The sequence below is a fragment of the Aspergillus nidulans genome, chromosome VIII (genome assembly GCF_000011425.1).
Source record: "Aspergillus nidulans FGSC A4 chromosome VIII".
Lineage (NCBI taxonomy): Eukaryota > Fungi > Ascomycota > Eurotiomycetes > Eurotiales > Aspergillaceae > Aspergillus > Aspergillus nidulans.
The window spans coordinates 524,438-547,742 of NC_066264.1; the positions used below are offsets into that span (position 1 = coordinate 524,438).

Below are 23,305 nucleotides of genomic sequence, written 5' to 3' on the forward strand. Positions count from 1 at the left end.
ATACTGTGGACTGTCGCTATCTCCAAGCTCGGAGGAGCGATTGTCCGGTGGCTGTTATCGGGGCGCAAAAGTGGACACGGAAGAAGTCACCGGTGAGTCTAGGCTTAGTCAGCTTCATCCCAACACTCCGCTGAAGAGCTCTCACCAAAAAATCGCATCCCGAACGAGATCGGTAAGCTTGGTTTCTCCTTTTGGTTGTTCATCTTTCTATTCGCATCGTCTGGTGGTGGAGTCTTTTTCTCTTGATTGCTTATCATACTCAGTGGCCCTGCTACCGTTTATCCCAGCCATGGCTTCTCTCCGTCTCTTTCGACCAGCAGCTCGTCTGCTTTCTTCGCGCCTTTCCGCGACTCGTCCTACCTTTCCTCAGACTGCCTGCACACCTTCAATTTTGCGCTTTCGCGGATATGCTACAGAGAACGGTACCAAGGAGGTCACTGTACGAGATGCCTTGAATGAGGCCCTCGCGGAGGAGCTGGAGCGCAACCAAAAGACATTTATTTTGGGTGAGGAGGTTGCACAGTACAACGGAGCGTATGTCTTCAGCTTCGCAGCTTTTGACCTTTGTATCTGTCAGCGCATTCTGATATTTTTTCTTCTCAATGAACAGATACAAAGTCACTCGAGGTCTTCTGGACCGCTTCGGCCCCAAGCGCGTTATCGATACACCTATCACGGAAGCTGGCTTTTGCGGTCTGGCGGTCGGAGCTGCTCTCGCTGGATTACACCCAATTGTAAGTCATCCTTCGATGCAGGCGCAGGCTCAGAAGAAGCCCGCAGGACATTGCTAACAAGGGCGTCTTAACCAGTGTGAATTCATGACTTTCAACTTCGCAATGCAGGCTATCGATCAAATCATCAACTCTGCAGCCAAGACGCACTACATGTCCGGCGGCATTCAGCCTTGCAACATCACCTTCCGTGGTCCCAACGGTTTTGCTGCTGGTGTTGCTGCACAGCACTCTCAGGATTACTCCGCTTGGTACGGCAGTATTCCTGGTTTGAAGGTCGTGGCTCCCTGGAGCGCTGAGGACGCTAAGGGTCTCATGAAGGCAGCTATTCGTGACCCAAACCCCGTCGTTGTCCTTGAGAACGAGTATGTGAATCACCTCAAAATCACTCCATCGAAGCGTATCACAACTAATCGTGTCCAGACTTCTATACGGCCAGGCCTTCCCCATGTCTGAGGCTGCACAGAAGGACGACTTCGTCCTCCCTATTGGCAAGGCCAAGATCGAGCGTCCCGGCAAGGACCTGACAATCGTCTCTCTCTCTCGCTGCGTTGGACAGTCCCTCAACGCTGCTGCTGAACTGAAACAGAAATATGGTGTCGAAGCTGAGGTTATTAACCTCCGTTCCGTCAAGCCTCTTGACGTTGAGACGATCATTCAGTCTCTGAAGAAGACCGGCCGCCTGATGTGCGTCGAGTCTGGTTTCCCTATGTTCGGTGTTTCCTCCGAAATTCTCGCTCTGTCCATGGAATACGGGTTCGACTACCTGACAGCTCCTGCCGTTCGTGTTACTGGTGCTGAGGTACCCACTCCTTACGCTGTGGGATTGGAGACTATGAGCTTTCCCCAAGAGGACACCATTGTTGGCCAGGCTGCCAAGCTTCTCCGATTGTAAATTTTCTGGTTCTGAGCAGTTGAGTGGAGCGGGTGAGACTTTCACGGCGTAACTAAATATTTACGCCTATTTTTGTCGTTGTTGCAGTTACTTTCCAGCTTGAACAGGTTCATGATTTTTGTACTATTACTTTGAGCATCATTTAGACCAAAATCCCGAGCATGTTACACCAGATATTGCTTATTTTTACCGTGAATATGAGCTCTCATTTTGACCGCAAGCGCAGACAGACCAGCGGGAAAAATGCATCTTAGTTGACGCCGAATTCAATTCGGATTCTTGAGATCCAGCAAGATAACAGTATTTAACATATCGTATAACGACACCAAACCTTTAATTATTTAATGCTAGAATAAAGCAGATAAATTTTTATGGTATTGAATCTTTATAGACTTCTAGTTATTAGGAAGAAAAGGAATCGAACCTTCGACGGCTATATATTTCATATATTCTCACTGAGCCAAGGTCTAATTATAAACCACACAAGCGTCTAGAAAGCCCTAGGAAGACTTAGCTCTGAGCTAGGCCGACACAGCCGGGGAAGCAATCTGTTGGTTTCCGCGGATCATAGTATCCTCCGCCTGCAGTATCAGTCACGTACTCCTCATCTGTGTCACTTTCACCTTGTTCTTGTATGATCTTAGGGCCCATGGAACGAGCGTGATCATCGCCCCTTGCGGCAGCTGGTCCGTTGGTTCCTTCATCGTCATCTTCTAGCACATTCTTCCTCGTCGGAGCGGCGGGGGCAGCTGGACCTTTAACAGTGGTGAATGAACTTTTGAAGCCTCCCTTCTTGAAACCTCCACTGCTTCCTGTGCCCGAGGCGGAGCCGGTCTTCGCAGTGTCGAGTACTCTCAACCCAGCTTCTGCGTCGGCCTTTTTCTCCGCCCGTCTAGCCTTTTCTGCTGCATTTGGGTCTCGCGATAGCTGTTTGAGATCTTGAAGACGTTTGCGGTGTTGGTGGTCATAAGATCCAATGTGCGCTTCATACTCTGGGTGACGGGAATAAGACTTGTTGCATAGCGTACAAGTGAAAGAGCTTAAAGCTGACCGTGCCGATTCGGTCTGATATGGAATTGTGGATCAGTCAACGAACGCAAGATCCCCAATCATTAGTTTGCCGTACCTTAGGAGCAGGATTTGTAAAGCCTCGCTGTGCAGTCAGAAGTCAAAAAGCTGGTTTTGGACGAATTCAAGGGAAAACACTTACCGGCCCCATTTTCTAGCCGTTAACATGCAATTTATGTCGTAGGGCTGTTGGATGACGAGTCAGGACGGTGCATGGAGTTAGAGCAGTAATGACTTCTGCATCTCTCGACCAGGCGATGTCCGAGCTATGTTGTAGAGAATTAATATGACGCCGTGGTGGATATTGGTTCTGCCCGCTTCGATTACCGCCTGGAGAAGGAACTGTGACCCCGGGATATCAGCAGCTATAAGTGTTCACATAGAGCCTGCAGTAGGAGCGGTTTGTGTATGTTGCGATGCAAAAGCATCCCGCCTATTATCTTGAGGAAGGATGGTGCCTGGAGGACCAATAATGTTGAATGGGATGTGATGATGATCAACGGGGTCCTGAAAGGTTGGGGCGGGCGAACTCAGCGACAGTAGAAGGAATCGAGAACCAGATCTCCACAGCTCCAAACCTGGATTTGGCGAGTCTCGTCCTCCAACCATAGACCCATATCCCAATACTTCCCTGATACAGATATAACCGTCGTCTTGTCATTATCAAAAATTGCAATGATTTCATCCTAACATACTGTCTAAGTAGCATATCTTCCATTTTTTAGCCGCTCAAATGGCCTCCCCCAGGGCAACGAATCTACCGACGCAAGATGACATCGATACAAAATCTATAGTGTCTATGCAGGAATTGGACCCATCCCCGGTGGATGAGACTTTCCCGGATATATCTTCTGAAGACTACACAAGCAAATATGAACCTCCGTCGGGGCGTCAGAATCTCGGATGGTCATTAGGTCTGCGCGGTCAGAACTGGGATTCATGGTGTAGGATCAACCCGTCAAAATTGATGCTCAAGAGCGTCGCTTGACTGACTGATAGAATGTTACAGTGTCTGCACTCCAGAGGTACTCGACATACCCTCCTATCTTCTTCGCTGCGCTACATTTCACAAACACCTCGCTCATTCCCATAGCGACTCGGTCTGTTCCCGAAAGCGATAACTACCTTCTTCTCACAAGGCCGATCTATCAATCTCCCTCGCTTGAAAATTTCATCTTGACTATTCCTATCCTAACACATATTGCATCCGGGATTGCTCTCCGCAATATTCGCTCTTCACGTCGTGCGCGTCTCTATGGCGCCGAGACACGAGACCAAAGATATGCGCTCAGTTTCTGGCCCCGAATGAGCTTACAAGCACGCTTAGGGTATGTGTTTGCCCCGCTGCTTGCTACTCATGTCCTTGTCAATCGTGTCGTGCCGGTGATGGTTGATGGAGGAAGCTCAAGCATCAGTTTGGGCTTTGTCGCCCACGGAATAGCACGGAGCCGTGTTTTTTGGGTCACATACTACCATATTTTTGTCTTTGTCGGGGTTTACCATATTCTCGGGGGTTTGGCGTCGTTGATGGGCTGGAGGATCACCACTGCTCGGAAAACTCGAGGTAGCAGAAAGGGCGTATTAGAAGGTGATCTTGGACACACGGAAAGCGATCAGCATATCAGGAGACGAAAGAAAATGTGGTGGAATTTTAACAAGATCGCTACACTGGGAGCCTGCATCTGGCTTGCTGGCGCACTGTGGATTGTTGGAAACGGTGGAGAGGGTTTGGGATGGGAGGCGAAACGCTGGAATGAGATATATAGCCAGGTGCCTATCATTGGAAACTGGCTGTAGGCGAACCTGAGGTTCTAATAACAAACTTAAAAATCGTAATGCTAATGCTGAATCTCGTTGCGCATCCTAGTGCATTTTTCTGAAGTTCCAGTGTGAAGGCTGTTATATAGTTCTTGTTCATGCAAGGGCTTGTCGTTGCATTGTTACTTCCTACTGTGGTCTGTAGCTATATACACTACCGCCCTTTGGAGTGAGATGTCTTGGCAGGTCCGTGCGCCGATCTCCGGGTTTTTTTTTCTATTTGCGAGAGCATCGGGTTTGCGAAGACTCATACAACAATCACTGCGAGTTCAATGGGCAGCGCAAGCTCTTGACTTTTTCACCGGTCCAATAGAGCTGCGCCTTCAGCTTCATGAAGCAAATCTGGCAGCTATACCGTACCTTAACCACTTCTTTTGCTCTTAAATCGAGGTATTTTCGAGTAGCTGCGCAGTCCGTGAACGCCAACAACCTTCGCTACCAAGTCAATTTTGACCAGCGCGCCTTCCGCTATTCATACACCATGGCTTCGAAACCAGAGGCTTCAGAAAACACCGATTCTGCCGGTCAATTAGTGCAATACGGCGGCAAAGAGTACCGGGTAATAAAGGAAGGACGAGCATACATATTAAAGCCACCTGCCGAAACTGCAGCCACGCAAGCGACAAGGAGGGATCTTAAGCCTGAAGACGAGGACCAGACTGTCTTCTATAATCCAATTCAGCAGTTCAACCGTGACTTGACGGTTCTTGCCATTCGCATTTATGGAGAGCATGTAATCGCGACGAATAAGCAGGCGCATGAGAAGCGGAAACGTAGGGCTCAGGAGAGTGCGGTTGGGAGGAACAGGAAGAGGAAGCGGGAAGAAGAAGGAAATGGAGACGGTAAAGAGCAGGTCAGCAGGCCGGATAGCGAGGTCAAAGATACAACAGAGCCGGGTCACAAAACGCCGGATGCTCATCCCCAAGCGGATTCTCCTCCCCCGTTTACGATTCTTGATGCTTTATCCGCATCTGGTCTACGTGCTCTACGCTATGCGTCCGAGATCCCCTTTGTCACCCGTGTTGTTGCGAACGATCTGTCAAGCTCTGCGATTCAATCGATGAAACTCAATATTGCGTACAACGGTCTTGGTAATCTCATTCAACCTAACACTGGCGATGCGCGCATTTATATGTACAGCCGAATCAAACCGGCTACTAAATCTCAAAAGAAAGACGACTTTGGCAAATTCGACGTCATTGATCTGGATCCCTACGGTAGCGCTGCCCCATTTATAGATGCTGCTGTGCAAGGGATCAAGGATGAGGGTCTTCTTTGCATTACTTGCACTGACGCAGGCGTGTGGGCATCAAATGGGTATCCAGAAAAGTCGTTTGCTCTATACGGCGGCGTCCCGATGAAAGGAATGCACTCTCACGAGGGTGGTCTGCGGCTAATCTTGAACAGCGTTGCGATAGCTGCCGGAAAATACGGCCTCGCAATTGAGCCTCTTCTCTCTCTATCGATCGATTTTTATGCTCGACTATTTGTCCGTATCCATCGGTCCCCCGCACAGGCGAAGTTTATGTCGGGCAACACAATGCTTGTGTACAATTGCGACTCGGGTTGTGGAGCATGGACTACCCAGCCTTTGACTCAAACCAAGCAGAAGCTCGATAAGAAAGGAAACCCGTTCTACCATTATGGACTTGCACAGGCTCCAACCGCAAACCAAAAGTGTGAGCATTGCGGGATGAAAACTCATTTATCTGGCCCAATGTGGGCTGGACCTCTGCACAACCCACACTTCATCCAGAAGATTCTCGATCTCCTCCCGCAAGTCGACAGAGACGTATATCAAACATTAGACAGAGTGGAAGGGATGTTGACCACTGCGCTCGAAGAAGATCTGAGCTTGGAATTGTCCTCGGAAGACGAGACGAGCCAGTTACCGACTAGCTCTGACGAAGGCACCCCAGCCCCATCCGGAGACCCTACACACATCATTCCCCGAACAGACCCTTCTCTTCGAGATCCTCATCCTTTTTATTTCAGCCTCTCTAGTATCTCAAAAGTTTTACACACCACTACGGTTCCCTACTACGAATTCTGTGGTGCTCTTCGTCACTTGGGCTACCATTGTACTCGCAGTCACACCAAACCGAACACGGTTCGCACCGATGCTCCATGGGCCGTTATTTGGGAGATCATGCGCGAATGGGCAAGACAAAAGGGTCCCATTAAAGAGGAGTCGATTAAACCCGGGACTGCGGCTGCTGGGATCATGGCTAGGAGTCGGGAGAAGGTCAAGGGTGATCCACAATTTGCAAATTTGAAGAAGGAGCTCGTTGCTGCCGCTGAAACCGGCAAGGACTTGTCAGATCTTATCACTAGAGTCGAGGCTGCACTGTACCGCGCGGGGTCACGAACGGTGCCGGGCGAAGATGACGGGGCAGCAGATTCTTCCTCAACTGATGCACAGAAAAGACTACAGCAGGAGAAAGATTCTTCAGATGGCGGACTAGATAACCGTCCTGTGCCTCCCCAGGATTATTCGGAGCTTAAAGTGGTCTTCGACGAGTCTCTTGGGCGGCAATCACGGCGCCGAAAGCGGCTTGTTAGGTATCAGGTGAATCCGAGAGCGAACTGGGGACCCTTGGGTCGAGCGTCTGGGGGAAGCCGTAAATAACATCTGTATAGGTATTGGCTGTGGCCTATTTGAGATATAAAAAATTTATTAGAGCTCTTAGTACTCGTAAATGTCGTATCTGTCCGCTTAGACGTAGACTCGGTGAAATAGATGTAGGAGGGAACAACGACGAAAATCCAAGCAATATTTGTGGTACTCTACGGTTATCTAGCTTCTTAACAGAAAAGCGAGTATATAGTCTTGGGTATATGGTTGACCAAGAATCTGCACGTACCCTCACAAAGTGCGTTATTGGCCCTGGTTTGACTATACTCTCTCTCTTGCCTAGGTACTGATCTTCAGGACATGGATTGTAGAGCAATGCTAGGCAAGGTTACGCGCGATTCCCGTTAGAAGACCTGACTGGCAACACTAGAGAGCAGGAGACTTTATGCTGAATTGGAACTGACATCAACAAATGCATTAAATACCAACAATAACATCTATATGCCGCATACAAGGTCAAAAGCCTGAACAATTATTCTGCTCATCAAACACATTAGAACTGTGAGATTGCCACTGCGACAGCCTGCATGTCACTGTGGCTGATGCTGACACTGATATGCTTCACACCAGCTTCTTTAGCAGCTTCGGCCGCAACACCATGGAGCTAGAAATCGTTAGCTCAAATGTAAAACTGAACATGAAACATGTTGAGTGATCTTACCTTAACAGTAGGCGCCCCGTTAGAGTCATTCTCGATTTCGATGTCTTTCAAGGGAGCCCCAGCACCTTTACTGCAGACACCCAAGGACTTGAAGACAGCCTCTTTTGCGCTCCATCTTCCCGCAAACGATGACTGCGGCGACGGGGCATTCTGGCAGTATTGTTGTTCGCTGGCCGTAAAATTCCTCTCAATGAAAGTCTCATTTGAGATATTGATGCTATCGATAGACTCAACATCGACGCCGATTTTCGAGTTCTCGGTGGCGTGAGCCTTCGCCAGGGACTCAATCACAGCCTTGGTACTTTCAGATCCTGCGTCAGTAGCAACAGGGGGCTTAGGTGGATATTTTAACTCTGAAGTCTTCTTGTCTGCGGCCACACGGTAATCGGGATTCAGGAAGACCTTGCTTTGAAGTTCGTCTTCATAAGGAGCTTTGTTTTTGGCAACGAAGATGCTATTGTTGACCAGGCCGTTGTGGAAGTAGCGGTATGCCTTCTTCTGTCTAGTCTCGACCTTGGCTCTGTATGCTTCGAATTGTGCGCGATCTAGAGTGGCATACAGGTATTTCGGATGAATACCAATGACCTGAGCACCCTTCTGACCGAAACCAAACGAAGTAACAGAGAAAGCTTTGATACCGTCGGTCTGGATACTGCGGCTAGGATAAACGATGTAATCGAACTTCTCCATAACCTTGTCGACATTGTCGGCGTTACGGTTGCCTGGAACCAGGCCGCTGTCCAGGACTTGCAGACACCCGTTGAACATCCAAGCGCCAGCTGCACCCTTTGGATGGCCGGTAAGGTATTTCTGGAAAATTCCAAGAAGTGCGTTGCCCTTCTTGCGTCCGAGATGCTTCATTTGTTGGCAAATAACATCAGATTCGTTCTTGTCATTCGCAACAGTGGAAGTACCGTGGAACGATGCAACACCGATATCGTCCACAGTGAGACCCCATGTGGCAAGGGCGCCACGAAGGGGAGCAATACGCGAGTCTTGTTTCCAGAAGTTGTTACCAAGGCTGAATTGGGCATCCTTTTCTTGTCGGATGGCTTCGCGGTTGATATGCTGAGCTCGCTCTTGCAAGTACTCTTCGACAACAAAGTCCGCGGGGTTCTGAGCTTTAATTGCCTCTGCCTCCTCCTGAAGATACAAAAGCTCCGACTCCTGCCATTCTCTAATCTGCCTCTTGCGCAGTTCGAGTTGTCTGCGGCGGTATTTGATGTCCAGCAAGGGCGACGGGAACTTGCCGGGGTTTTCGCGTGCCGTGGTCAGGACACCTTGACCGGGTGCAGGCACAGAACGACCAATCTTGTCAGTGGCAGTCGTGGTGAGGGCGATGATTCCGTAGATGGGTACACCCATGTCAAGGGCGAGCTGGGCACTCATGATGAGCTGCATACCGCAACCTTGAGATTCCATAAAGCCTGCACGAGTGGTAGTAGTGGGTCTGGACATTTCCTGAGGGGTGCGACCATGGGCGAATTCGTCTTCAGCATTGCTGGTAGCTTTCATATTGGCGAACTCATAGGAGCCCTCTTCCTGGAAGTCATCAAAACCACCGACGAAGCAGACTCTCGCCTTGCCTTCCACGATCGTCTCGTACCCAATGTCGACGGATTCCACAGCGGTAGCGCAAGCACCAACAGGTGTTTTAATAGGACCCGTAGAAGACAAAAGCAACATGTTCACCCAAGCACTCATCGTATTGATGAAGGATTCTTGGAGAATGTCTTTCTGCAGAGGCTTGTCTAGGTACCGATCCTTGTACATGCCTCGGAGGGCATGTGTACCTCCGATACCAGATCCAATGCAGTTACCAACCTCAGACAAATGGACATACTTGTAGAATTCGTAAGGATCCGTAACACCGGCGGAGAGCATGGCTTCAGCAGTGCAGACAAGGACAAAGAGGGTCACAGGATCAACTTGCTCGATAATGTCCTCCGGGATACCGTATCTCCTTGCATCCCAACCGGTAGGAACCTGACCAGCAACCAAACGGTCGAACTGGAGTGCTTTGGGGATGAGAAGGGTGGCACCCTTCTTCAGGCGGACGGTGTACTCGCCGGACTCGAGAACCTCAAATATTTCTACTTTCTCTCCGTGCTCCCGCTTGAACTCTTCAGCGGTCTCTTTTGAGGCTTCAAATGGCTCAAGATCTTCCTCAATGACAATCTCCTGAAGCAGTTGCTTCTTCTTGGGATCATATCCTTTGAAGAGTTCGGGCTCGATTAGGCGAATACCGGAATGCTCAAGAATGTATTTTTCGTACTTGGCTTTGACATCCTTGTCATCCACTGGCTCCCCAGTCTTCGAATCAACCCAGCCAGAATAGGTTTTGCCTTTGATAGGTCCATTATGATGTCTGATGAGACCCATAATCCAAGCCATTTCCACGCAACCCTCCAGAGAGAACTTGCCGCTAGCCTCCATTTCCCAGCGAGTACGGGAGTTACCCCATGGTCCAACTTCAGAAAACCCTGTGACAACGACGACTTTGTCCAAATTGACCATGCCTTTAAGGTTTTCGTTGAGAGGTTTGATGTCCTCATCCCAAGTCGGCAAGTTCGGGAACTGGAATTTGATGTTCGCGCGAGGTTCTGCGATGACTTTCTTGTATAGGACTTCACTGTCCTCTCCATTCACAACCTTGTTTTCAATGGCGGTTTCCTTGATAACCGCTCTGCGAACATCACTCGTCTCCATTATCTCCGTCCTAAGCCGAGTCATAAGATCTTTCAGATCAGGGATGAATTGAAGCCCGCCGTTCAGGTCTGCCCAGACAGGATCAAGTTGGCAAAGGTTTACAATTGCAGGAGCCATGAGGCCGAGCAAGTTGAATGCCATCTCCTGCTGCGAGAAGGTCCGAACGCCCAGTTTCTCAACTCCTTCGGCGACCATGTTGTTACCGCTCATCAAGCCCGTACCGCGCGTCCATCCAATAACCGCACCGCAAATGGTGAGGTAGTTGCTCCAGTTCTCGGAGTACCAGCGGTTGAAGAGTGTTTCCAAAGCGAGCTTGGATTCTGAATAAAGTCCGTCATTACCGAAGGTACCATGGTTTGGAGACAGCGGGAGAATGACTTGGGCTGGTCGTGTCTCGAAACCATTGGCCTGCTTCTGCGCCTTGACACTACCCAAAAGTCTGAGAAGATTAGTCAACATGATGCGATGAGCGAGCTCTGACTTCGAGTCGATAGAATCAATTTCTCGTCCATTTTCCGGAATTGCAGCAAATGGAACAATGAAGTCCAGATCCCAGCCCAGGCCCTTCTTTGTATCATAGATGTAGTCGACCAAGGCCTCCACATCTTGCTTGCTGCCTTGGTTGAAAGGCACCACAACAAGCTGCGAACCACGTGCACCGTATCTGGCATACATGGCCTGGTAGTACTCAGTCACTTCGCGGGAATACCGACTCGTGGTTACAATAACCTTAGCACCGCCACTGATCAATCCTTGAAGAACTTCTGCTCCAATGGAACCAGCTCCAGCACCGGTCATCAAAACGTTCTTACCCTGGAATGTGAGGCCGGACCGGGCAGCAGACTCCAGCACATCTAGATAAATACCAGTGAGCTTCTTGCTGTAATCCCAGCCGTGTTCGTTCTTCTTCTTAAGATGCAGGAAAGGTATCGTTTCGACTTTCCCGGCGCGAGGGCTTCCGTTGCGTACGGAGCCGTTGCGGCCAGGCTTCTTCGTACTGCCGTTCTCCTGCGGCATGATCTGGTTTTCATTCATACTGAGAGCCCGAACAACGTCCTTATAAAGTGCATTGAATTGCAACTGGGAGGATTTAGACAAGCGGTGTTGTCTCCGGATCAATTTGTAGACGCTTCTCAAATCGTTCTGAACTTTAGCCCGGTTGCTATATTCGGAGATGGGGCCGCCTTCCGCCATTTGTTTCACGTAGTGCTCTAACTTGCGAGCGCTGGCACGAGGAACCTCCTGGTATTCGATGTTTCCGCGAGCATCGATCGTGGTCTGAGGACCGGTAGGTACGGCAACATCCTTGTACACCGGAGAGACACCAAGAACTTCTTTACAGTTCTCAATAAGCTGCTCACCAAGTTCCTTGGCAAGCTGATAGGTTTCACCGCGTTCGGTTGGGCAGTTGTCGATGTGGTATTGCATGAATTCAAGAAGAAGAGGGTTCGAGCGGTTCATGATGCGGATACACTGGCTGACAATTTCACGATCAACGACCTTGAGTCTTCCGAAAATGATGTCGTAGTACATGCTCAGAGCATCTTGACGAGCCCAGTTCCAAGAGGAGTCGTAAACACGAGCCTTTAGAGGGTCAAAGGAAGGTTCAATTCCCGAGGCATAAAAGTCACCGTGTTCTGCTTGCCATAAATCGAGCTGCGCCTGCAGGGTTTTCTGGGTTTCTTGTGAAGCAACAAAAGCCTTTTGACCGTCTCGGAGATCCATCTTCAAGTAACGGGCGATTATCTCCAGTTGCTGCTTGAACAAAGCACGTTGATCCTTGGTCAGAGCGTCAATAGCGGCGGGGTCCATGAGCATTCCTCCTGCACTTGCTCCACCGTCTCCAGAAGCCGTCGGGACATTGAGGCTGATGCCTGAGTTGGCAGCGTATTTATTCGCAACATCATCAAGGAACACCTTGGCGTCGGGCTCAGAACCGATACGTGAGGCGGGTTCCATAGTAAGGGCGAGAAGTAAGACGCCATCCTGTCGGCCAGGACCCAAGCCCCACCTTGTCTCCAGATATTTGCGAACAGCCGTGATATTGAAACCTCCAGGCATTTTGGACGAGACAAGACGAGCAATCAGCGAGGAAGATTGCTTGCCTAGTTGCCCGTTGAATGTGGCTTGCATAGATGCACCTAACTCATCTAGAGGGGTGTCTTCTGGCTTTTCAGGCGTGGAACCGAACTCTTTGCCCAAGTCTCCTAGAATTTCATTTTGCAGTGTAGATTTGCCTGTAGGTTATCCTTTGTTAGTGCACCATCCCAGGAAGCGAGAATGCCTGGCTCTAAACCACTTACCTCCCACCAGATCTTTGATAGCTTTGTTCAAGGGCACATCTGATAAAGCTTTTTTCAGCTTCTGAGCAACGAGTGTTCTTACTATATCCAAAGCTGTCACGGGCGCATCTTCGACTGGCGCCGCCGGGCCGGCGCTCGGTGCTGAAGCCGCAGGGGCAGGGGCTGCAACCACGGCGGCGGCCGGAGCAGCAGACGTTGGCGGAGCAGCTGCAGCCTCGGGTGCGGACTCGGTTTCTTCTTCCACTGGATCAACGTCGTAATAGATTTCTTTCGCATCCTTGTTGTAACAAAGTATTTGACGCTGCACAGATGTGGCCGCATCATATGCTTCATATTTGGAGGCAAGGGTTCTTCGTGCCATTCCACCCAAAGTGTCTGCTGGACCGATTTCCACAATGCGTTCTGTCCGCTTTTCCGCAAGAATGACATCTTGTGTCTCAATCCACCTTACTGGAGACGCAAACTGGTAAGCCAGAAGCTCTACCAGCAAGGTGTGAGCCAGCTCTTGTTCAATTTCAGGCCGCATGTCGCTATTGACTCCGAACTCTGCTCTGGGTAATCGAAGCCGTGGATTTAATAAAAAAAAAAAAAAATGCGCAATCGACCTTAGAATCTTGTAAGATGTCAGCATCAAGTCGATTCAGCACCCTGTACGCTTGTCGTCGGCGCAAGCAGATATAACATTGGCACAAAAAAAATTTAGACAGGGAATTGCTCACAGTACACTTGGAAAGACTCCTCAGGCCTCACACATGGAATAAGCAATTGTGAGAAGGACCGCAGAGAACCCAGGGTAAAGAATGCAGATTAGAAAACTCCCCAGAAAATACAAGGAATTATTGATGATATGTTGTAAAAACTGAATAAAGAAGTGGGTAGTAATGTAAATGGAGAAGAAGATGTAAGAGAAGATTACACGGAGCAAGAACAAGAAAAGGGCTCCAGAGAAGGGGACCCAAGCTCAAGAGGTGTTGCGATAACAACTCTTTAGCAAGCTTTTGATGATTGTTGGGGCGAGAGCGTGTTCTGGTTATTATTGCACTGGTCGGGTCCAAGAAAACCCATACTAGAGGCAACCTGGAACAATCGGCCTTGACTCGGTGGGCGGTTGAGGTTGTAATTTTTCCTGCCTTTTTCCTTAGCTGTTCCTTAGCTGTAATCTGGACGAAGTTAAGTCTGTTATCCACATAATATCTCCTTTGCTCCGTACTTCAACATAGATTAGGTACATTATCCCACAGTTCCTACTTGAGTTCAGATTCAAGCACCCAGCGCAAAAGGTTTCCGGGTGATGGAAGCCAGAGCCGCGAATCCGAAGTGTTCCGATTGATTCATGTATAATTTAATCTCTAGCTGACCTCTGGAACTGAGGAAATTTTGGGCTTTTTATTCCAGAAAAACCATCTCCACTAATCATACTTAGCAAGTGTCTGGGTGAGCGCAACAAATCAGCTCAGCTCTAATATCAAATAGATCCTTCTATAGATAGGTATGGTATTGTCACGATATTACACTCAAATGGTCCAGCCCAACCGTTTTATGGCCTTTGGGGCAGATCCACGATCCGCCATACCCATTTAAGAAATTTCCTGTTCAACCAGTCCATATCCGTGGAAGCTCCCCTCCGTCTGACTGGTTCAACATTACAAAACTTTATATGAACGGTCAGGCTCTTGCAGCTACTCGGCACGTCTTCTTGCTCGGCCGACCGATACTTTTTCCTTCTGCCAGGCAGACCTAAAGATATCAGTCTTAGGGCCTTCTTCCACCTTTCTTTTCGTCGCGCCCCATTTTGCTCTTCTTTATAGACCTTCTTTTATTTTCTGTATTTTCATTCAATCTTCAATTCCATTAGGGCATAATCCCGAACTGCCTCAGTGGGGAAGATCTCAAGCCTGAATAGTTACTCATAATAATAGGTATGAATATGCTCATTTGGCTTCATAGCACACTATTCCGGCTCTGATGTGATAGTGCCTCGCGGACGATCGGTCTAGTTTGTTTGCAGCCATTCGAGTTGAAGCTTTTTTTATTGACCCCTCGCAGATTTCTCTAGTCTGCCCGTTCCCGCTCCAATCAGGATTGCCACGACGAAAAAAAACGCAGCATAAAACACGAGATCACGGCAAGATGTACGGAACGTCAACAGGTCCTCAGACTGGCATCAATACACCTCGTTCATCACAGTCATTGAGGCCGCTCATCTTATCTCATGGATCGCTTGAATTCTCGTTTCTTGTGCCAACATCGCTTCACTTCCATGCCTCGCAGCTGAAAGACACTTTCACAGCGTCACTACCAGAGCCCACAGACGAGCTCGCACAGGATGATGAGCCTTCGTCGGTAGCAGAGCTGGTTGCTCGGTACATCGGGCATGTTGCTCACGAAGTTGAAGAGGGTGAAGATGATGCCCACGGTACGAATCAAGACGTTCTCAAATTAGCTCTTAATGAATTTGAGCGGGCATTCATGCGCGGGAATGATGTCCACGCGGTTGCCGCCACCCTCCCTGGAATCACAGCCAAGAAAGTTCTGGTTGTTGAAGCTTATTATGCTGGGCGAGCAGCTGCCGGAAGGCCGACAAAGCCCTACGATTCCGCACTCTTCAGGGCTGCTTCGGATGAGAAGGCCAGGATCTACTCTGTTTTCGGAGGGCAGGGGAACATTGAGGAGTACTTTGACGAATTGAGAGAAGTTTACAATACCTACACATCCTTTGTGGATGACCTCATATCGTCATCCGCCGAGCTACTGCAGTCTCTTTCCCGCGAGCCAGACGCCAACAAACTGTATCCGAAGGGTCTAAATGTCATGCAGTGGCTCCGGGAACCAGACACTCAGCCCGATGTCGATTACCTTGTGTCAGCACCGGTCAGCCTGCCGTTGATCGGGCTAGTGCAGTTGGCGCATTTTGCGGTCACCTGTAGGGTGCTTGGGAAGGAACCGGGTGAAATTCTTGAGCGATTTAGTGGGACTACAGGTCATTCGCAGGGCATTGTTACCGCCGCTGCAATTGCTACAGCCACAACCTGGGAGAGCTTCCACAAAGCTGTTGCCAATGCATTAACGATGCTCTTCTGGATTGGTCTGCGAAGCCAGCAGGCATACCCTCGAACATCAATCGCTCCATCCGTGTTACAAGACTCGATTGAGAATGGGGAAGGGACACCGACCCCTATGCTTTCAATTCGTGATCTACCGCGTACCGCCGTGCAGGAGCATATCGACATGACCAACCAGCATCTCCCGGAGGATAGACACATCTCAATCTCACTCGTCAACAGCGCGCGTAACTTTGTTGTTACTGGTCCCCCTCTCTCGCTTTATGGCCTTAACCTTCGTTTGCGCAAGGTCAAGGCTCCCACCGGTCTGGACCAGAATCGCGTGCCGTTCACGCAGCGCAAAGTCCGCTTCGTCAACCGATTCCTCCCGATAACGGCACCTTTCCATAGCCAATACCTATACTCGGCATTTGATCGTATCATGGAGGATCTGGAGGATGTCGAGATTTCACCGAAATCACTTACCATTCCAGTCTATGGTACCAAAACCGGCGATGATCTGAGGGCGATCAGCGATGCAAATGTCGTTCCTGCACTGGTTCGAATGATTACTCATGATCCTGTCAACTGGGAACAGACAACCGCTTTTCCAAATGCTACCCACATCGTTGACTTTGGTCCCGGAGGAATTTCAGGTCTTGGAGTTCTTACCAATCGCAACAAGGACGGCACCGGAGTTCGCGTCATACTCGCAGGATCTATGGATGGTACCAACGCTGAGGTCGGGTACAAGCCGGAACTGTTTGACCGCGATGAACATTCGGTGAAGTATGCCATCGATTGGGTCAAAGAATATGGACCACGCCTGGTGAAGAATGCTACAGGTCAAACCTTCGTCGACACCAAAATGAGCCGGTTATTGGGTATCCCGCCTATTATGGTTGCTGGAATGACACCAACCACCGTTCCATGGGACTTTGTTGCTGCAACGATGAACGCTGGCTACCATATCGAACTCGCTGGCGGAGGCTACTACAACGCTAAGACCATGACGGAGGCAATCACCAAGATTGAGAAGGCCATTCCTCCTGGTCGAGGTATTACCGTCAACCTGATCTACGTTAATCCGCGTGCCATGGGTTGGCAAATCCCCCTCATCGGCAAGCTTAGGGCCGACGGAGTGCCAATTGAGGGTCTTACTATTGGCGCAGGTGTCCCGTCTATCGAAGTGGCCAACGAGTACATTGAAACTCTCGGTATCAAGCACATTGCCTTCAAGCCTGGCTCCGTGGATGCAATTCAACAGGTCATCAATATTGCGAAGGCAAATCCTAAGTTTCCTGTGATTTTACAATGGACCGGTGGCCGTGGGGGTGGACATCACTCTTTTGAAGACTTCCATCAACCGATTCTGCAAATGTACAGCCGTATCCGGCGGCATGAAAACATCATTCTCGTCGCCGGTAGCGGATTCGGTGGAGCCGAAGATACGTATCCTTACCTTTCTGGGAACTGGTCGTCCCGCTTCGGATACCCCCCAATGCCTTTTGATGGGTGCTTATTTGGTAGCCGCATGATGACTGCCAAAGAAGCACACACTTCAAAGAATGCCAAACAAGCCATTGTGGATGCTCCTGGCCTTGACGACCAGGATTGGGAGAAAACTTACAAAGGCGCTGCCGGAGGAGTCGTCACTGTCCTCTCGGAAATGGGTGAGCCCATCCACAAACTGGCTACGCGCGGTGTTCTGTTCTGGCATGAGATGGATCAAAAGATTTTCAAGTTGGACAAAGCAAAGCGTGTGCCGGAGTTAAAGAAACAACGGGATTATATTATCAAGAAGCTCAATGACGACTTCCAGAAGGTTTGGTTCGGACGCAACTCCGCTGGAGAGACCGTTGATCTCGAAGATATGACGTACGCAGAGGTCGTTCATCGCATGGTGGATCTGATGTATGTCAAGCATGAGGGCCGGTGGATAGACGATTCCTTGAAGAAGTTGACGGGTGATTTCATCCGTCGGGTGGAGGAACGTTTTACTACCGCTGAAGGGCAAGCATCGCTCCTTCAGAACTATTCGGAGCTTAATGTTCCTTATCCCGCCGTTGACAATATTCTCGCCGCCTATCCTGAAGCGGCAACCCAGCTTATAAACGCCCAGGATGTCCAGCATTTCCTTCTACTCTGTCAACGTCGTGGGCAAAAGCCTGTTCCATTTGTTCCCTCGTTGGATGAAAACTTCGAATACTGGTTTAAGAAGGATTCGTTGTGGCAAAGCGAGGATTTGGAAGCAGTGGTGGGTCAGGATGTCGGAAGGACCTGTATTTTGCAAGGTCCAATGGCCGCCAAGTTCTCAACGGTAATTGACGAGCCGGTTGGGGATATTCTCAACTCTATTCACCAGGGACATATTAAAAGCCTCATTAAAGACATGTACAACGGCGACGAAACGACCATTCCGATCACCGAATACTTCGGAGGGCGACTGAGCGAGGCGCAGGAGGACATTGAAATGGATGGCCTTACCATATCAGAGGACGCAAACAAAATCAGCTACCGGTTGTCCTCGTCCGCAGCAGATCTGCCAGAGGTTAACCGCTGGTGTCGTCTTCTTGCAGGCCGTTCATATTCGTGGAGACATGCTTTGTTTTCGGCAGATGTGTTTGTCCAAGGTCACCGCTTCCAAACAAACCCCTTGAAGCGTGTACTCGCGCCGAGCACCGGCATGTATGTGGAGATTGCGAATCCTGAGGATGCCCCGAAAACTGTTATCAGCGTCAGAGAACCATACCAGTCCGGTAAACTCGTTAAGACGGTTGATATCAAATTAAACGAGAAGGGCCAAATTGCGCTTACTCTATATGAGGGAAGAACTGCCGAGAACGGAGTGGTTCCTCTGACTTTCTTGTTTACCTATCACCCGGATACCGGCTATGCGCCCATCAGAGAGGTCATGGACAGTCGCAACGACCGCATTAAGGAATTCTATTATCGTATCTGGTTCGGAAACAAGGATGTTCCATTTGATACACCAACGACGGCCACGTTCAATGGAGGTCGTGAAACTATCACGTCGCAGGCTGTTGCCGATTTCGTTCACGCTGTCGGTAACACTGGAGAAGCGTTCGTCGAACGTCCTGGGAAAGAAGTGTTTGCGCCCATGGACTTTGCCATCGTAGCAGGATGGAAAGCTATCACTAAACCCATCTTCCCTCGGACCATTGACGGAGATTTGCTGAAGCTAGTTCACCTTTCTAACGGGTTCAAGATGGTTCCTGGTGCCCAACCGCTCAAGGTGGGAGACGTTCTAGATACCACCGCACAGATCAACTCCATCATCAACGAAGAGTCTGGGAAGATTGTTGAAGTTTGCGGTACTATCAGAAGGGATGGCAAGCCCATAATGCATGTCACTAGCCAGTTCCTTTACCGGGGAGCATACACAGACTTCGAAAATACCTTTCAGCGTAAGGATGAAGTTCCAATGCAGGTTCACCTTGCGTCTAGCCGAGATGTGGCCATTCTTCGATCCAAAGAATGGTTCCGCCTTGACATGGACGACGTTGAGTTGTTGGGTCAGACCCTGACCTTCCGTCTCCAAAGTCTGATCAGGTTCAAGAACAAGAATGTTTTCAGTCAGGTGCAAACTATGGGCCAAGTCCTTCTCGAACTTCCCACCAAAGAAGTGATACAGGTTGCTTCGGTCGACTACGAGGCTGGCACGTCTCATGGAAACCCTGTGATTGACTATCTTCAACGGAACGGAACTTCCATTGAGCAGCCTGTCTACTTCGAAAACCCTATACCTCTCAGCGGGAAAACGCCTCTAGTCCTCCGTGCTCCTGCATCCAACGAAACTTACGCTAGGGTCTCTGGAGACTACAACCCTATTCACGTGTCTCGGGTTTTCTCCAGCTACGCCAACTTGCCCGGTACAATCACCCATGGAATGTACACGAGCGCTGCGGTTCGCAGTCTCGTCGAAACCTGGGCGGCCGAAAACAATATTGGCCGCGTTCGAGGCTTTCATGTATCTCTTGTAGACATGGTTCTTCCAAACGACCTAATCACTGTCAGGCTGCAACATGTCGGTATGATTGCCGGTCGCAAAATCATTAAGGTCGAGGCCAGCAATAAGGAGACAGAGGATAAGGTTTTGTTGGGTGAAGCAGAGGTTGAGCAACCAGTTACTGCATACGTCTTCACTGGTCAAGGATCCCAGGAACAAGGAATGGGAATGGAACTCTATGCTACTAGCCCAGTTGCCAAAGAGGTTTGGGACCGGGCAGACCGTCATTTCATTGAGAACTATGGCCTGTCCATCATTGACATTGTCAAGAATAACCCGAAGGAACTCACGGTTCACTTTGGCGGACCTCGCGGCAAAGCAATCCGTCAAAACTACATGTCCATGACCTTTGAAACTGTCAACGCTGATGGAACTATTAAGTCTGAGAAGATTTTCAAAGAGATTGATGAGACTACGACATCTTACACGTACCGCTCTCCGACGGGCCTTCTTTCCGCTACTCAATTCACCCAACCTGCTTTGACGTTGATGGAGAAAGCAAGCTTCGAAGACATGCGCTCAAAGGGTCTTGTTCAGAGAGACAGCAGCTTTGCCGGCCACTCCTTGGGTGAATATTCCGCCCTCGCCGCCCTTGCTGATGTTATGCCCATCGAAAGTTTAGTCTCAGTTGTCTTTTATCGCGGCTTGACAATGCAAGTTGCTGTTGAACGAGACGAACAGGGTCGTTCGAATTATTCGATGTGTGCCGTTAATCCCAGCCGAATCTCCAAAACTTTTAACGAACAGGCTCTTCAGTATGTCGTTGGGAACATCTCCGAGCAAACAGGCTGGCTCTTGGAAATTGTCAACTACAATGTCGCAAACATGCAATATGTTGCGGCTGGTGATGTAAGTAGTCCGCTTGACTTGCCCTCCGTGGTCGTCATACTAATCCATCCTATAGCTTCGGGCACTTGACTGTCTCACCAACCTGCTGAATTACCTCAAAGCGCAAAATATTGACATTCCGGCTCTTATGCAGAGCATGTCCTTGGAAGACGTGAAGGCTCACCTTGTCAACATCATTCATGAATGCGTGAAGCAAACCGAGGCGAAGCCCAAGCCCATTAACCTTGAGCGTGGATTTGCTACAATTCCTCTGAAGGGAATCGACGTACCCTTCCACAGTACTTTCCTTCGTTCTGGTGTGAAGCCGTTCCGATCCTTCTTGCTCAAGAAGATCAACAAGACAACGATCGATCCAAGCAAACTGGTTGGGAAGTACATACCCAATGTGACGGCCCGACCGTTCGAGATCACCAAGGAATACTTCGAGGACGTATACCGGCTCACGAACTCTCCCAGGATCGCTCATATCCTAGCAAATTGGGAAAAGTATGAAGAAGGAACTGAGGGAGGTTCCCGCCATGGCGGTACTACTGCGGCTTCATCCTGAAAACCATGTCATGATTTTTCCTTCTTTTAGTCCTATAGCACTTCTTAGCGCTTGGGGTTGTGTGTCGCTGTTATCTCGTCTTTTTGATTGGGCGTATGTTCCCTTTGTTCATATTCTCAGATAGCATTTATGATGGGAATGATATCTACAGATTATAGATCGGGTGGTATCAGATATGCATTCTCCTGCTCACTTATGTTGGACTTCCTTCGCTGTAGTTAATTTTCAATCAGTTTTGAGTTCATGAATTACCATATATTCAAAGACCAAGTCTAGCCATTAAAGGTGGGTGGGCCCTATACTATGTCACGTTCGTCTTACGTGCAACGCGAAGTATGATAGATTATCTACAATGCATATGTAGATGTATAATAAACACGAGCTTGCATTGGAGTGGACGCCTGCGGGACAGTTATTTAGGAGCCTTTTAGCTCACACCACAAGATGAGAAAAGGCGCAAAAGCAGGTCCAAAACATCAGGACACACAGTTTATGTTTCTTTCCATGGCCCCGGACGCAAAAGACGGTCTTCCTTCCCATAAACGCCAACATCCTTGACGATTGCGATGAACTTCCTATGGTTCTCTCGGGAGTCGCCGATGCGTGGCCGAAATATTTTGAGCAGATCGGTGCTCAGGATACCACTTGCAGGAATGGCAGCATGGATTTCACTAGGGGTAGGAAAACCTTGCGCAGTAGGTCCAGGAGTCGAAACACGTGCGTGGCCTGTGGCATCAGACGCTGGAGAGATTAGTGACTGTCCCTACGGAGATTGGGGGAGTTTCACATGCCTCTTAGAGACTCGGGGCTGCTAGCACGACTTCCAGTAAGGTTTTTGCCCGTCACAGAGGTTGGACTACCGGCTCTTGACCCATGTGGCGTTATTCCTTGAGAGGTCATGGGAGGTGGGTTGAGTTTCAACTTCTTAGACTTTCCAGTTTCACTCATCTCTCCCGCTGAACCGGCACCTCCCTCAACGTCACTTGCAGACCCTGCGCCAGGGAGCGTGTTCCGCACGCGCTTCTTATTAGCCTATGCTCAATTAGCAATCGACATTGTTAGAAGTTACGAGGACACGCACAGGTAAAGACGCTGTGACAGGGGACATAGGGCGAGAGCCTGGTTGGGTGGAAGACAGAGATGGCGAGTGCTTGTTCTTGCCCTTCTTGCGAGACGTGTCCGTCCCGCTCGCGTCAGATAGATTGGGGGATCCAAGGCGCTTCCGCGACACATTCATTGCGGTTTTCTTCGACGGATCAGTGTGCTTTAAGCGACCTGATGGTGTGGTGTTGCCTTTCGAGGAGGCTGCGGAATCCTTCTTGTTCTTCTCTTCTTCAACCTTCCGTTCCTCCTCCCTGGCCCTCTCGTCGTCGGTGTCGTCAGAGCTCTGTATGACGCAAGGTCAGATCCTTCACACATTGTGAGTATAAATGGCCAACATACCTCATCGTCGGTATAAGGATTAGCATCAGATCCGCTGCTGTAGTCGTAATTCTTCTCCCTCTTTTGGAGGGCTTTGCGAACTTTTTTGCCAAGAATGCGGCGAGCTTCCTTCTCCCTCTTCTCCCTTAACTCCTCTTCCTCATAATCCTTCTCGTTTTTCAGGTCAAATATGTTTGCCTTGAGTTGATCTTGCTTTATTCGTTTCTCTGCCGCCTTCGCATCTTCGTTCTCACCGAATAGATCGTCGTGCTCTTCATCATCGGCGAACCGGTCCTCTTCAAAATCCATATCGTCAGCTTCTAGGCCCTCCGCCGCTGGAGTACCCTGCTTCCCAGCGTAGACTTTTCTTTGTTTTGCAAATCTCTCCAGCTCCTGTCGCTGGGCTTGTTCCTGTTGCTTCTCCATGAACCACCTAGGATCTTTAATCTTCTTGGCCATGAACTTCTCTGCTTCTTCGATAGTCAATGTTTTAAACTGATTTTTGGCGTTAAATCTATACCACTTTTCCACTGGTATCATCAAAATTTTCCCCTTGGTATCGAATATAAGACCGCATGTGTCTCTGACAGCGCTGC

At 49.4% G+C, this 23,305-nt stretch overlaps 6 protein-coding genes across 6 annotated transcripts, besides 1 other annotated feature; 4 read left to right on the plus strand and 2 right to left on the minus strand.

Moving 5' to 3' along the window:
* Positions 1–23,305: part of a sequence feature (contig 1.172 1..523550(1)) that runs on past the window's edge.
* Positions 186–1,833, plus strand: ANIA_09403 (pyruvate dehydrogenase (acetyl-transferring) subunit E1 beta). The gene is made up of 4 exons (XM_050613137.1): positions 186–534; positions 611–734; positions 810–1,096; positions 1,155–1,833. The coding sequence occupies exons 1-4, from the start codon at positions 290–292 to the stop codon at positions 1,624–1,626; spliced, it is 1,128 nt and encodes a 375-aa protein (XP_050468975.1). The 5' UTR covers positions 186–289; the 3' UTR covers positions 1,627–1,833.
* On the minus strand, positions 2,137–2,845 carry ANIA_09404 (putative C2H2 finger domain protein; the record flags this gene model as incomplete). The annotated part of the gene is made up of 3 exons (XM_677581.1): positions 2,137–2,691; positions 2,753–2,779; positions 2,837–2,845. 3 exons carry the CDS (start codon positions 2,843–2,845, stop codon positions 2,137–2,139), a joined length of 591 nt encoding a protein of 196 aa, XP_682673.1.
* On the plus strand, positions 3,324–4,491 carry ANIA_09405 (MCP1 family protein; the record flags this gene model as incomplete). Its single annotated transcript, XM_677582.2, has 2 exons — positions 3,324–3,638; positions 3,704–4,491. Exons 1-2 carry the CDS (start codon positions 3,428–3,430, stop codon positions 4,489–4,491), a joined length of 999 nt encoding a protein of 332 aa, XP_682674.1. The 5' UTR covers positions 3,324–3,427.
* Positions 4,994–7,174, plus strand: ANIA_09406 (tRNA (guanine26-N2)-dimethyltransferase; the record flags this gene model as incomplete). The annotated part of the gene is made up of 2 exons (XM_677583.1): positions 4,994–7,074; positions 7,153–7,174. The coding sequence occupies 2 exons, from the start codon at positions 4,994–4,996 to the stop codon at positions 7,172–7,174; spliced, it is 2,103 nt and encodes a 700-aa protein (XP_682675.1).
* Positions 7,516–13,346, minus strand: ANIA_09407 (fatty acid synthase subunit fasA; the record flags this gene model as incomplete). The annotated part of the gene is made up of 3 exons (XM_050613138.1): positions 7,516–7,751; positions 7,809–12,754; positions 12,821–13,346. 3 exons carry the CDS (start codon positions 13,344–13,346, stop codon positions 7,641–7,643), a joined length of 5,583 nt encoding a protein of 1,860 aa, XP_050468976.1. The 3' UTR covers positions 7,516–7,640.
* On the plus strand, positions 14,951–21,537 carry ANIA_09408 (tetrafunctional fatty acid synthase subunit FAS1; the record flags this gene model as incomplete). Its single annotated transcript, XM_677585.2, has 2 exons — positions 14,951–20,740; positions 20,796–21,537. The coding sequence occupies 2 exons, from the start codon at positions 14,951–14,953 to the stop codon at positions 21,285–21,287; spliced, it is 6,282 nt and encodes a 2,093-aa protein (XP_682677.1). The 3' UTR covers positions 21,288–21,537.

What these genes read in the sequence shown, in the direction of transcription:
- ANIA_09403 (XM_050613137.1), top strand. Translation starts at nt 290, where the DNA reads ATGGCTTCTCTCCGTCTCTTTCGACCAGCAGCTCGTCTGCTTTCTTCG. An exon ending in GTTGCACAGTACAACGGAGC is followed by an intron (nt 535 to 610) that starts GTATGTCTTCAG and finishes CTCAATGAACAG; the next exon opens with ATACAAAGTCACTCGAGGTC. An exon ending in TCGCTGGATTACACCCAATT is followed by an intron (nt 735 to 809) that starts GTAAGTCATCCT and finishes CGTCTTAACCAG; the next exon opens with TGTGAATTCATGACTTTCAA.